Below are 14,072 nucleotides of genomic sequence, written 5' to 3' on the forward strand. Positions count from 1 at the left end.
GCAGTTTATCGGCATTATTATTTAATACCGATCTCTTATGATCCTTTGAATATAATTTACCCCTTTTTTTACGATTCACTCCAGTCAGCCATTGTATGAAACCCTCATTCCTCTTCTCTCTCTCTATCTACTCCTCCTCTAACCCCTACCTCTACCTTTTTCCTTTTTTCCATTCATTGAATTTATTCGTAATTCTATTCACAAATCCATTTTAATGAATTCAATCATTTTCCACAAATTAACTGTTTTAAACGATGTCAATGTATTGTAAGCTCAGCTCAACGGTTCATTCTTCCTTTCATTTGATATTACGCTCTCGACGATTTTTTTTTTTTTTTTTTTTTTTTTTTTTTTTTTTGATCTCACGATATAGCCTTTTTTTGCCTTTGTTTCCTTCTTCTTTCTTCTTTCTTTCTTTTTTTTTTTTGTTTTTTTTTTGTTTTTTTTTTTTTATAAAGTATATCAACCTATTCGAAAAGCATTAATTTTAATTCTTAAAATCACAAGACCGCAGATAGATCTCTTCATTTTTTTCATATCGAGAGCTTCAGGTTTTATATATCAATCTGCTTTCAAGCGATAAAACTTTATCCCTTTTCTCTGTCTCTCTCTCTCTCTCTCTCTCTGTCTGTCTAGTCCTCTACCTTGCCTCATCCACCCTTTCCCTTTCTCCCTTCATCGACTATATCGAAGCACGCAGACCGAGATCTCTAGGAATTCTATACGCGCGAATATCCATCCAGTCTGGAATTTATCGTTGAGGCTTTCGTGGTGATAGAAAAAGAGAAAGAAAGAAAGAAAGATAAAAAGAAAGGAAGGAAGAAAGAAAGATAAGATAAATAAAAATAAGGAATCGGTTCTTAACTTATAAGATATCGAAGAATCCATTGAAATTTTTCCATTAAAATTTCAAATTCGTTCTTACGTTAGATTCTTAATCTCTCTCTCTCTCTCTCTCTTTCATGTTTTCAATCGTTCAAATCTTTTACTTATTTCTATAAAATTCAAAGCACAGTGCATATTATATATGCCCGAGCAGACAAAAATAATTTCGACGATGAGAAACCCTTTTCTACCCCATTCTCATCCTCTCGCCCTTCACCATTATTGTGCTGTGACAGTGAACGATAATATCTTCCTTATTGCAGGTACAGTGACATTTATCATCGGATTTACGGGGTGTGTCGGCGCACTCAGGGAAAATACGTGCCTCCTAGCCGCAGTGAGTACTCACGTTGAATGTTTAATTATATATGTCATATGGGGATCCGTTCTTTGATCGTCTAATAATCTATTTCTCTCTCTCTCTCTCTCTCTCGAGAGAGAGAGAGAGAGAGAGATTATTTTTTGTTTTGAGAAAGAGAAAGAGAGTGAGAGAGAGAGAAAGAGAGAGACATATTACAAAATGCTCGTCCACATATTTATCCGCGATATAAATCTCATTGGTTCGTCACGAGTCCTTTTGAAAAAATATTTTGATATTAATCATTTTGATCTATCTCATGTTGCATTACAAAATAAAGATTACCGATAAAAGATACATCAAATTTTCTTTCGATCGAGTACTTTCATAAGTTCATATCAAATGATATTATATTAATTTGTCAAGAATTACATTTTGATCTCTCTCTCTCTCTCTCTCTCTCTCTCTCTCTCTCTCTCTCTCTCTCTCTCTGTGTTTTTTATTTTTTATTTATTTTTTTTACTGTTTTTCCCATGACACCTTTAATAATTGTATCTGAAAAGTATTAAATCGTTTGATATACTCTTGCTTTATAGTACGCGATATTCCTGGCGTTATTGCTGCTAATGGAGATGACTGCCGGTGTTTTAGGCTTCATCTTTAAAGACTGGGTAAGATTATATATTCCCTCTATTTTCTTTGTCCTTTTGTATATAATTTCTTATTCCTTTTTGTTTCCTTTTCTTTTTTCTTTTTTCTTTTTTTTTTTTTTTTAATTTTTTTTTACGAGCCAGCAAAAAATGGAGTTCGAGATGGCGTGGGAAAGATATTTCTTTTTGAAAACAAAAAAAAAAAAAAGAAAGAAAAAGGAAAAGGAAAAAGAGAAAAGAAAAAGAAAGAAAGGAAGGAAAACAGAATACATAAACGATAGATAATTCTGACTGGGTTACATTCATAACAAGTACGAGGTCGGTGAACTTAATGGTCTTTGCGACGATGAAAAGCTCGGCCGAGTCTCGAAAACAAACAAGCCAAACACATTCCGCAACCCCGTCAGTAGAGTCGAGTGGAGTCGTATATTTTCTCTGTCCAACCCCCGTTGAACTTCCTACTCTTAGTGGCCATCCAGGATCCCGTTGATTTTACGTACTAATATATTTCAAGAGAATATGATTAAGACTTGGAGATATTAGATTAGAATTACAAATCGTACTCTTTTTATCTTCACATTTTTATATTTTGTTTTCTCTTGTTTTTTCTTTTTCTTTTTCTTTTTTTTTTTTTTCTTATACCTAATTTCTCCTTTCGCCCAATTAAAATAATAATATTTGTTTTAACAGATAAAATCACAAGCAACCGGGGGCTTCCAAGCTTTCATCATTCACTATCGCGAGGATCCAGATCAACAGAATTTGATCGATTGGATTCAAGAGGATTGGGTATGTTCTTTGAAAGATATCTATTGGTAGGATTTCTATTTGAATTTTTTTTTTCTTCTATTCAATTTTTTTTTTATCTATTCAATCTTTTCGAACACATTTCATCTAATGAATCAAATCGAGGTCTCAATATTCTCTATCCTCATTGATAATTATCTTTCGAATTTGAATCATGAACGAGAAATGGTTTGTAAGCAATATGTGTCTGTATGTGCATATATATATATATATGTGTGTGTGTGTGTGTGTGTGTGTGTGTGTGTGTGTGTGTGTGTGTGTGTGTGTGTGTATGTACGTACTATAGTATTCGACGATCGATACAGGACATCCAATCGTGGTTTACGAGATTTCAATAGAAAGCGACTCCTAGCGATATACCTATCCATCGCAATTTTGGTAATCCTATTGGTAGGCTAGCTCTTCGACTGTAAACCGCAGATGGTGCTTTAGTAATATCCTACCTATCGAAAATTGATATTAACACATGATGCTATTGATGATTGAAAAAAAAAGAAAATTATATGAAACACGGTAAGTAAAAAAGGGGAAAAATAATCGATTTTTCAAAGTATACATATCAGTTGTACATTATTTTGTATTCGAATACTGGATCTTGGATGAGGCAAGATAAAATTAAAAAGGAAAAAATGTAATAGCAAAAAAGTTAAAATCTATAATTAGAGTCGAACTTTTTTGAAAGAGAAATGAAACGAAAAGAGAGAGAGAGAGAGAGAGAGAGAGAGAAATAAAGTGCAGAGAGCCGAGAGATGGACGAACGTATATTAATCGCAAAGGAATGCAAATTCGAGTAAGAACTGTAATGCTAGGAAGGCCATATTCCAACTAGTGTATGCTGTTCAAAGCTTCCTCTTTCACGATTAAATCATTTATGTTCGCATGGTAATGCGAGAGAACAGAGACTTTGAAAGTATAAAGAAAAAAATTGATAAAGAAACAAAAAAAAAAAAAAAGGAAGCAATTAAGCAAAAAAACAATGACTCTCGAATGTTTTTACTAATTATTCAACGTTTAAAATATCATCCAATATGATTCATAATGTTTATAATATTTTCATAAAATTTTCGAAATAATCTCTATTTTCTAATAACAAAAACTTATCTATTAAGATATAATCATATTTTTCATATACTTTTATTTATCCAATCATCTCGTATATGTATAACACACGTATAATATTACGGTGTAAAAGAAAAAAAAAAAAAAAACAAAAAAAGAGAGAGAAAGAAAAAAATAAAAATAATTTTCCATTAACGTTTCAAAATAAAAATGATTATAGAATCCGCTTTCTCGTATTACATTTGTCTACTTATTAACATCAATTTCCTATATTACAACAGTCGTCCTTGATTTCATTTCTTAAATATCGTCTATTTATTCCACTTACCTTCGTCCTTTTTCCACATAAGGGATTCTTTCTTCCTTCCTTTCTTTCTTTTCTTTCTCTTTTCTACACATTTAATAACGCAATCAATCCTTCAAACTCTCACAAATTAAATTCATTTACTATGGGTTCATTAAAAATCTTTTATATTATTTATACCATTAACAACGTACTATCTAATTTCAAATTTGTTTCTCGAATTCAATCTCAAATATCGACGATATTATAATATAAATTTTTTTTCTTTTATTCACAAAATAATCTTAATTTATTTCTTTTAGTTACAATGCTGCGGTATCGAGGGCCCAAAGGATTGGGATCGTAATAATTATTTCAACTGTTCGTCGAGTGACATTGGCTCGAGGGAAGCCTGTGGTGTGCCTTTCAGTTGCTGTAAAAGGAAACCAAACGTAACGTGTTTCCATTTCCTTTCTCTTTATACTCACACATATATATATATATATTTTTTTTTTCTTTTCTCTACTACTTCACGTTTTCCAACAATTTTTTTTTATCGATCATCCTTTTATATATATATATATATATATATATATATATATATATATATATATATCGATTTTCTACTTCAAAGAACTTTCATCTCTATTTTTACTTCGTAGGAAATTATCAAGAACAAGCAGTGTGGCTATGACGTTAGGAAACCTAGCTACGTAAGTAAATCTCTATTAATTTTCACACTTTTCAATAGTATTTCGTTTTTTTCGCGTCCCTTTCTTCATTTTTTTTTCTTTTTTTTTTCCTTTTTTTTTTTTTTTTTATAGTACCTCTAATCACGTAGTATAACTATAAGAAAGGAATTTTAATTTTTTCTTACAAACATTTTAACACATTACGGACGGGATATCTTCCATTAATAATGAAAAAGATATATAAAAAATAAATAAAAATTAAGAAGAATTCATTCAAGAGATTTCGAAATAGAAATAATTGACGCTTCATTTAAATCTTCTATTTTTTTTTTTTTTCGTAATTACAGAGAATTACATTTCAAAAATACTTATAAATGGAAAAATATGATTGACTATTGATTTGCATTACTAACGAAAGAAATGTCTATTCCGTAATGCGTTAATTTATAGTAGAAGCAATCAAATAAGGAAAAAGAAAAAAAAAAGGAAAGAAATTATTTGCAGAAGATTTCCCTAGCTCGTTGCAGATCTATCGATCCATGATCAATCCCAATCCTTCTATCATTTTCCAAAGAGTATCCTTAAAAAAATATATATATATATATATATATATATATATATATATATATATATATATATATATATATATATATGATTAAGTACAAAAAAAAAGAAAAAAAAAAGAAAGAAACGACCAAAAAAGAAGATAGTAGAAGAAAAAAAAAAGAAGAAGGAAAAAAGGAAACGAGTGCTCGCTTGAGTTTTTTCTTCTTCGTAAAAGAAAATAAATAAGGTCGTAGAGAAATATCGATGTTTGTGTTCGCGTTATCGGTGCAGTGCAGGCGACTGCCGTAGCGTAACGTTAAATCCTTTAGCTTGATAAAAATGGAACAACACGGCCGTCGCCATATGCGCGTGTCATACTGATCTTTTAATTATTATAAAATAGAAAAAAGAACAAAAAAGAAAAGAAAAGAAAAGAAAAGAAAAAGATAATTGCAAAATGTCGTTAGACAGTCAAAATAACAAGATAAAAATAAACAAATAAATAAATAAATGGTAAAATGAAAATAGAGATAGATGGAAAGGAAAGGAATGAAAAAAAAAAGAAAAAAAAAGAAAGGAAAAAAGAGAAAAAAAAAAACAAAATAAAAAATAAAACGAAACAACAGAGAAACGTAGAAATGATGATTTTGTGTTTGTCCTTCGGAAAATGCAGACGGGAGAGAGGAGTATATTCGAAAGAGGTTGCCTAAGGGCAGGAGAGGAGTGGCTAGAGCTGAACCTTGTGCCTGTCGCCGGTACGGTTGTCAGCACTATGGTCCTTCAGGTATTTCGTTTACTAAAAAAAAAGTAAATAACAACAAAACAAAATAGAAACAAGACAAGACGAGACAAGACAAGACAAGACATGACGAAACAAGACAAGACAAGACAAGACAAGACAAGACAAGACAAGACAAGACAAGACAAGACAAGACAAGACAAGACAAGACAAGACAAGACAAGACAAGACAAGACAAGACATGACAAGACAAGATAAGACAAGACTAGACAAGACGAGATAAGACAAGACAAAACACAAAACAAACGAACGAACAAAAGAAAAAACAACGTTCCCTTGTATTCCATTTTGGCACGGAGCCCTTTTAATTTCACTCTGCTTTCTTTATTTTGACCGACTTATGACGGTATCGTTTTGAACTTTCTTCAAAAAAAAAAAAAAAAAAAAAAAAAAAAAAAAAAAAAAAAAAAATTGATATTAAAGACAACGTTGCTTGTAATTGATCGACAAACGCATATGTTTCTATCTGAGTTTTCATCTTATAATCCTTTTTACACGAACAAAACGAAAGATAAAAAATTATGGAAAAGTTGGCTCATTTTTTTTACTTTTTGTTTTTCTTTTTTTTTTTTTCTTTACTCTTTCCTTCTTTCTTTCTTTTTTTTCTTTCCTTCTTGGAACAACGAAAGTATTTGCATCGACTCCACGTATCGATGGTTCCTATCCATTTGAAGGTAACCTGGAAAAGAGAACTCTGGCAAATCCGTCGTGAACTTAGAACGACTTAGAACTTTGCTATGGCGACGCCCAAAGTAACCGCATCGGCTTTGTGCTTTCCTTCCTTGTTCTTTTCTCTCTCTTTTTTTCTCTCTCTCTCTCTCTCTCTCTCTCTTTCTTTCTCTCTTTTTCCTTTTTTTTTTTTTTTTTTTGGTACTCTTTTTTTCTCCCTTTTTCTTCTCGTTTCTTCTTAGCTTTTTCTACGTCATACTTTATCGAATCTCTTTATTTTATTTATATTAAAGTTGAGCGAGAGAAAGAACATTTTTAGAAGAAAGTTCGAACGATCCGCCAAAGTCTCAACCGTCTTGTAACTTATTACTTTATAATTTTTAGTAAACGAACGATGTCGCATGTATAAATTATTATGTATATAAATATATGTATAACCATACATATTTATAATGCAGATTTGTTTAAATGTTATCTATTTATTATTTCTTTATATGCTTGTCGTAAAATAAAAAAAAAAAAAAATAAAAAAAAAATTGAAAACGAAGAAAAAAGAAATGCACATACACACACACTATATATATATATATATATATATATATATATATATATACACATATATACACGCATAAAATACATACGTGTTAAAAAGTACATGGCCGTTAGTACGAATATCGTTGAACGTTGATGAGAAACAAGTAAGTAATGAGCTTGTATACGATCGTTAAGCCCCTGCTGTGTCATTAAAACGGGATAACGGCGTAGCTTCCGTAAAACGTGTGTCTCATTTCTCTGGTAAGTACCGTAACCGATTGTTCCGAATTAATGTTAAAAGAATATATTTCTTTTCCCTTGGAATTTCACAAACGTGGTGAGACAAGATAAAAATTCATGTAATAAATGTAATAATAATAATAATAATAATAATAATAATAATAATAATAATAATAATGATAATAATAATAATAATAACATTAATAATAGTTTTTTTTTTATGCTATTACAAAAATATCAATGGCAAATATCAATGAATCATAAAAGATCAATTACTATTATTACTATGTTATAAAAAAAAGGAAAAGAACAAATTGAAGATAGAGATCTTTTTATATTTCTTTCTTTTGGGATTGAGTGGGAATTTTGTTAATGCGACGAAATTATTATAATAAAGTTCATATAATAATAGTAATCAATAATAATAATAATAATAATAATAATAATAATAATAATAATAATAATAATAATAATAATAATAATTTTTCTTATATTGTTATAAAAATATAAATATAGACTAGGATTCAATTTCTGCGATTATTATCATTGAAATCGTATAATAATTATCATTCTTATATTATAAAAATATCAATGACATAATCTCAGTCCTTCTCTCTCTCTCTCTCTCTCTCTCTTTCTCTCTCTCTTACACACATTCACACACACACATTCTATTTATTTATATTTAACTTTTTATCTTTGTACAAATGTCGAGTTTGATCAATCAAATATTCGAGAAATATATATATAAGGGAGAAAGAGTGTCGTTGGGTTTATAAAACGCACGAAACCTTACGAGCTGTTAACACGCGACGCAGTAATAGAACTTTTTCCTGTCTCATAATCAACGCGATAAATTAACGTCAAAACTAAGTTGCATATATGCTCGTTTAGGCTTTCAGGAAGATCGTGACGTTTGATTTCAATCCTATCAGAGGGTTCTAAAAGTACAACTGAAGTATCTATGATCGCGGTATATTAAATTCAATATTACATTCTAGTATTATGTTCTTATCGAACTATTCTTTATTTATAAATAATATATATATATATATATATATGTCTACTGTGACAGTTATGAAAAAAAAAGAAAAAGAAAACGAAAGAGAGAAAAAAAAATAAATGGAGACAACGTCTGAAACATGAAAATAATATAAATGGTGTAAGCGTTTTGAAAATAATTGAACATTGCTAGTGATGTTAAAAAAGAAGAAAGAAATAAAATAACCCATGTTCGTTTCTCTTTGGATAAACGAAAGAGTTTCTAGGCAAAAAGGGACGACACTTAAAGAAATTAATTAAGCGAGCTAACTCGCATAAAATGACGTGTTTAATCCCATTAAACCTTTAGCGAGGGATCTGTCTATTTTCAAACATAGAGAGCTTTACCTTCACTTTCTACTTTTCTAATTCTCTTAAGTTCTCTCTCGCATTTAACGTCTCTTTCTTTTCCACGAATTTTTCTTGCTTCCCTCCGAGTCTAGTCACTCGGCATGAGAATTAGAAGAGGTTGGTGAAGCGAAGGGGTTTAGGCGATGTTGGCGATGAAAGGAGAAAAGGATTTTGTTAAGAGGAGGAAAAAGATTTAGAGCAACGTGACCGTAGAATAGAAAGGAGAGATAGAGATAGACCTGTGTTCTTCGATAGTAAAGTTCTAAAGACGCGTGAACGAAATAAATTAACAGCTATTACTATGCGCTGCTATTCCTTTTTTTTCTCTCTTTTTTTTTTCTCTCTCTCTCTTTTTTTTCTCTTTTTCTTTTTCTTCTCTTCCGAGTTCCCGAAGGAGTAAAAATCTCAAATAATTAGAGCATCTAACACCCTTGCTAATGAGCTACTTATACAATGTAGCGGTACTACGATAAGAGTTTTACGAGGGTCGCCAAGAGTGAAAGAGAGGGGAGGAGAGAGAGAGAGAGAGAGAGAGAGAGAAAAATAGAGAAAAATAGAAATAAAAATAACAGTGTCGCATGAGTGTTTCTACTGTATAACTCTTTTTCCTCGTTCTTTTCTTTTTTTTTTTTTTTTTTTTTTTTTTTTTTTTTTTTTTTTTTTTTTTTTTTTCATGGAACCATCTAAATTAATGATGGCAAAAAATTTTGCTAATTTTACAGTAGATATTCCTAATGATCTTCAAGATTTTCTTCTAAGTCTGTTTATGAACATACAGGTATATATGCCTACGTAGTTCTATGAACATCCAGGAGAATGAGAGAAAAGGACAGGGAGAGAGAGAGAGAGAGAAAGAGAGAGAGAGAGAGAGAGAAAGAGAGAGAGAGAGGGAGGGAGGTGAGAAGGAAAAGTGGAAGCGACTGGTGGTGGGAGGTTGAAAGCTTTGCGTGGTTACTCTTACTCTTGGGGTAAATGTGAAGTACAAAGTAATAGAGTGGCGTTGTTACTTAGACTTCGCAGTAACATTACGTTCCTATACATGCGTCTTTACTAGGTATTCTCATAAATTTTCTCACGACCGAATGAGTTTTCTCTTCCTTCCTTTCTTTTTCTCTTTCTCTTTTCTCTCTCTCTCTCTCTCTCTCTCTCTCTCTCTCTCTCCCTTTATTTTTCATCGTATAAATCCTAAAATTTAAATGCATAAAGACTATGCATACTTAAAAAAAGAAAAAAAAAATATTTTTTTCCTTTCTTTTCCTTCCAAATCGAATGAGAATTTCGAGCAAGGGAATATGATGATAAACACAAAATTTCTCTTGATATAACCTCCCACCGTTTTATTATTAATTGTATATAAAAAAAAAAAAAAAAAAAAAAAAAAAAACGAAAAAAGGAAAAAAGGAAAAAAAATAAAGAAAACAAAAAGAAGAAGAAGAAGAAGAAAGAACAAAAATTATAAATCAAAATATTTCAATAATTTATTTTAAGGAGACTAATATAGGCGCGATCACAAGTTTTGGACAGAAACACGGTGAGCAAATCGGTGGCCGGTTTGATTTGTTTTTTTCAGAACTTTGAAGTCGCTAAAGTGATTTACGAGAAGGGATGCGTTCAAGCAGGGGAGGAGTGGATGGAACGAAATCTTCTCCCAATTGCAAGTGGCGCGGTCGTTACGGCTTTTGCACAGGTATATGCTTTCTGAAAGAGTTTATCGAGGCTGAAAAAGGATTTGATGTATATAAATCATGTACATATATACATACATGCATATATATATATATATATATATATGTATATTTATATTTATATATTTATATAGATATATATTATGAGGTCTTGAAACTTATACATCTTACTTCTCGTTTTGTCGACGAGTTTACATTTTCAGTAAATAAATTTTAATAATAAAAATAAAATCTCTTTGAACTCTTACTAGGAAAAGAAAAGAGAAAATGGTTTTTACCATAAGACTTTTGCTTTCGGCCACTTTAACGATCAATTTTGTTCCATCTCTTTTTTCTTTTTTTTTTTTTTTTTTTTTTTTTTTTTTTTTTCCTTGTTGACGAAACGTCCGAAAAAGGTTTTGAAAATCTATATGCATGCAGATTGTGTGAATCAATCAATCAATCGATCGATCGATCGATCGATCTGAAGGTGAGGCTTTGATAGATATCGTAACACGTGTTTTGCAACTTCTTTGTTTAAATTATCCTGTTACAATTTTAATAGCTTTTATTTCTGCTAGATGTAATAATGAGAGTCGTTCGTGAAGTAATGCCTTTTCACTGATTGTAAGTATCGCGAGCATGAAATTGTATAATGGCAAGTAGATTATATCGCATACATGTCAGACATATAATGTATGTGTTTCTTATTTTGCACGCAATTTTAGCGAGATCAATGTTATAGCTCGTGCATGTTAAAAGGGGGGAAAAAAAAAGATACAAAAAAGACAAAAAAATCTTAATACATAATTTGATAAATAGAAAGATTATATAGATCGTTTATTGTTTCATTAACATTATATATCATTCCCCTTTTTTTTTCTCTTTCTTCTTTTTACAGATTTTGGGAATTTGCTTCGCTCAAAATCTACGAGCGGATATATTTGCGCAAAAGGCAAAATGGCATTGACAATCGAGAGCCCCCACGGCAGTCTAGCATCTTCTATTGAAAAGATGCTGATCGTCCGCGTCGATCGAATTTCGAATATCCAACGTATCAATACTCGATGATATCATGGAAAAGGAAAAATAAGAAGGAAGAAGAAGACGAAGAAAAAGGAGAAGAAGAAGATGATGAAGAAGATGAAGAAGAAGAAGAAATAGAAGAAGAAGAAGAAGAAGAAGAAAAGGAATCCTCGAAAACATCGAACACAGTTAAGAAGAAATAGAAATATCGTCTCTATCGAGAATGAGTGAAGTCCATCGTATAATTCTTATTTCATTTGCTGAAGGATTTAAAAAGGATTTGACATGATCGAAAGGATCGTGCTTCTTTCAAATTTCGCTACCGTCCAAGCCTGTGATCCTTTCATTGATGCGAGAGAAATCGATCGTTCATTATCCTTTCGCCATGGGTGGTGGTGTTGGTGGTGGTGATGGTGGTGGTGGTGGTGGTAGTGATGGTGATGGTATTTGGTGGTGGACCATTACAAGTATGGGGTTGGGAGGTATAAAGGGGGGGTAGAGGAGGAAAAGGAATCTATATTTTATTAAAGAAATATTAGTAAAAAGGTAAAAACTTCGATCGCGACAATTCATTTCTTTTTTCTTTTCTTTCTTTTTTCTTTCTTCATTTCTTATTGAATTTATTTCCAACGTCGATTTCTGCGCATCGGTAACATCTCCGATATATTATAAATAAAGATATGAGAGATGAAAAATAATCGATCACGCAAATCAGAAATAAACCCTTTTTGTTTCTCTGTTAAAAAAAAACAAAAAAAAAACAAAAAAAAAAAACAAAAAAAAAACAAAAAAAAAACAAAAAAAAACATTGTGTATGTAAGTATGTACATATACTATACATAGTATTTTTGCTATCGTTCGCGACATTCTCAGATTTTCCTCATTGAAGAAAAACGAACAAATTTATTTGAACTAGCGAATAATAATAATAATAATAATAATAATAATAATAATAATAATAATAATAATAATAATAATAGTAATAATAATAATAAAAATAATAATAATAATAAATATAATATTAATAATAATAATAATAATAATAATAAATATAATATTAATAATAAATAAATAATTAAATAATACTAATACTACTATTACTACTACTACTACTATTACTACTATTACTATTAGTACTACTATTAATAATATAATAATAATAATAATAATATTAATAATAATAATAATGAATAATAGTAGTAATAATCATTGTCGTCATTATCATTATCATTATCATTATCGTCATCGTCGTCATCATTGTCATTATTATCACAGAGATATTCGTTTAAAGTGAAAAGGGTTAGCTCTGATGAAGAGAATAAAATATAAGCGATGTCTCTCGTGATCAGAGAAAAGAAGCACGATAAGATAAGAATATTATTATTTCGAAGGTGAATGAATCAAATCCTTTTTAAAAAAAGTTTTTTTTTTTATTTTTTTTTATTTTTTTTTTTTTTTTATCGAAATGTTAAATACGAACCAACAAACTAATATACTTTTACTTCGATCATAGTTCATACTACTCGTAAAACGTATCCAAGCTCGTAAAAATATCACCGAAATTTCGTGAGTGACTACTTTTTATTTGCTCTCTTTCTCTCTTTCTCTCTCTCTTTCTCTCTCTCGTTCTATTTTTCTTCGTCCTTCTCTTCTTCTTTTTCTTTGGCTTTTTCTTTTTACAATTTAGAAAGCTCAGCAGAGATTGTTGCGGCCGAATAGAACGAACATGGTTAGAATTCCTCAAAGACAAAGACAAAGACATTTCGACTTTGTTAACTTTGTCCGAGCAACAACTTTTAATGGATTTACGCTGAGACGATTTCCTTTTGAGTTTACCGATTAAACAAAAGGAAAGAGAAAGAGAGAGAGAGAGAGAGAGAGAGAAAGAGAGAGAGAAAACTAATAGAGATCACTGAAATATTTCATTCGATCGATAATACAAAAAAAAAAAAAAATTCAAAACCCGTGTCTTCCCAAAAGATACAGAATTTCGATATTGGAGAATGCGATAATAAGAAAAGATTCGTTCATTATTTTCTAATAAGATAGAAGAAAATTTTTAGATCCTCTTTGACATATTAAATCGGAAAAAAAGTATCATAAAACTCTTCGTGATTTAACATTATTTGCTTTTAATCGAATAAAAGAACTTCGACGAGATCTTTTGCGCTCGTTGGTATACGTTTTATACTAGACGAAGTAAAAGACGGCAAATGAAATGAAAAGAAAATGAAAAGGGAGAAAAAAATACAAGGGGGGAAAAAAGAGAGAGAGAGAGAGAGAGAGAGAGAGAGAGAGAGAGAAAGAAGAGAGAAAAAAAAGAGAGAACAAAGAGAAAGAAAAAGGAAAAGGAAAGAAGAGAGGAGAGAAGATAACTGAACGAGGATCAACAACAAAATGCATCGAGGACATTTAAAGTCGATCGACGTGACGTCGTGGGGGCGCGGTGAACGTGTCCAACTTCACCGCACGGTAAAAGCTTTTTCTCTTTCTCTACTGACAAATAACACAGGACGTAAAAGAGAAAG

General features: G+C 30.7%; 1 protein-coding gene across 6 annotated transcripts in view; it reads left to right on the forward strand.

Moving 5' to 3' along the window:
* The window catches only part of LOC124951804 (tetraspanin-5), an 83,387-nt gene extending 71,014 nt beyond the window's left edge, over positions 1-12,373 (forward strand). For 2 of the 6 annotated variants that reach the window (XM_047500711.1, XM_047500710.1), the window contains 8 exons: positions 1,149-1,222; positions 1,780-1,854; positions 2,524-2,622; positions 4,306-4,434; positions 4,645-4,695; positions 5,894-6,004; positions 10,425-10,541; positions 11,420-12,373. In XM_047500711.1, the coding sequence (XP_047356667.1) occupies positions 1,149-1,222; positions 1,780-1,854; positions 2,524-2,622; positions 4,306-4,434; positions 4,645-4,695; positions 5,894-6,004; positions 10,425-10,541; positions 11,420-11,488 (725 nt within the window). In that variant the 3' untranslated portion in view covers positions 11,489-12,373. Of the gene's footprint in view, positions 1-1,148; positions 1,223-1,779; positions 1,855-2,523; positions 2,623-4,305; positions 4,435-4,644; positions 4,696-5,893; positions 6,005-10,424; positions 10,542-11,099; positions 11,146-11,419 lie in introns of all 6 variants that reach the window. The other 4 variants (XM_047500712.1, XM_047500715.1, XM_047500714.1 and 1 more) reach the window with 4 other exon arrangements.
* The last annotated feature ends 1,699 nt before the right edge of the window (positions 12,374-14,072 follow it).

Source organism: Vespa velutina, chromosome 9 (assembly GCF_912470025.1).
Source record: "Vespa velutina chromosome 9, iVesVel2.1, whole genome shotgun sequence".
Taxonomy (NCBI): Eukaryota; Metazoa; Arthropoda; class Insecta; order Hymenoptera; family Vespidae; genus Vespa; species Vespa velutina.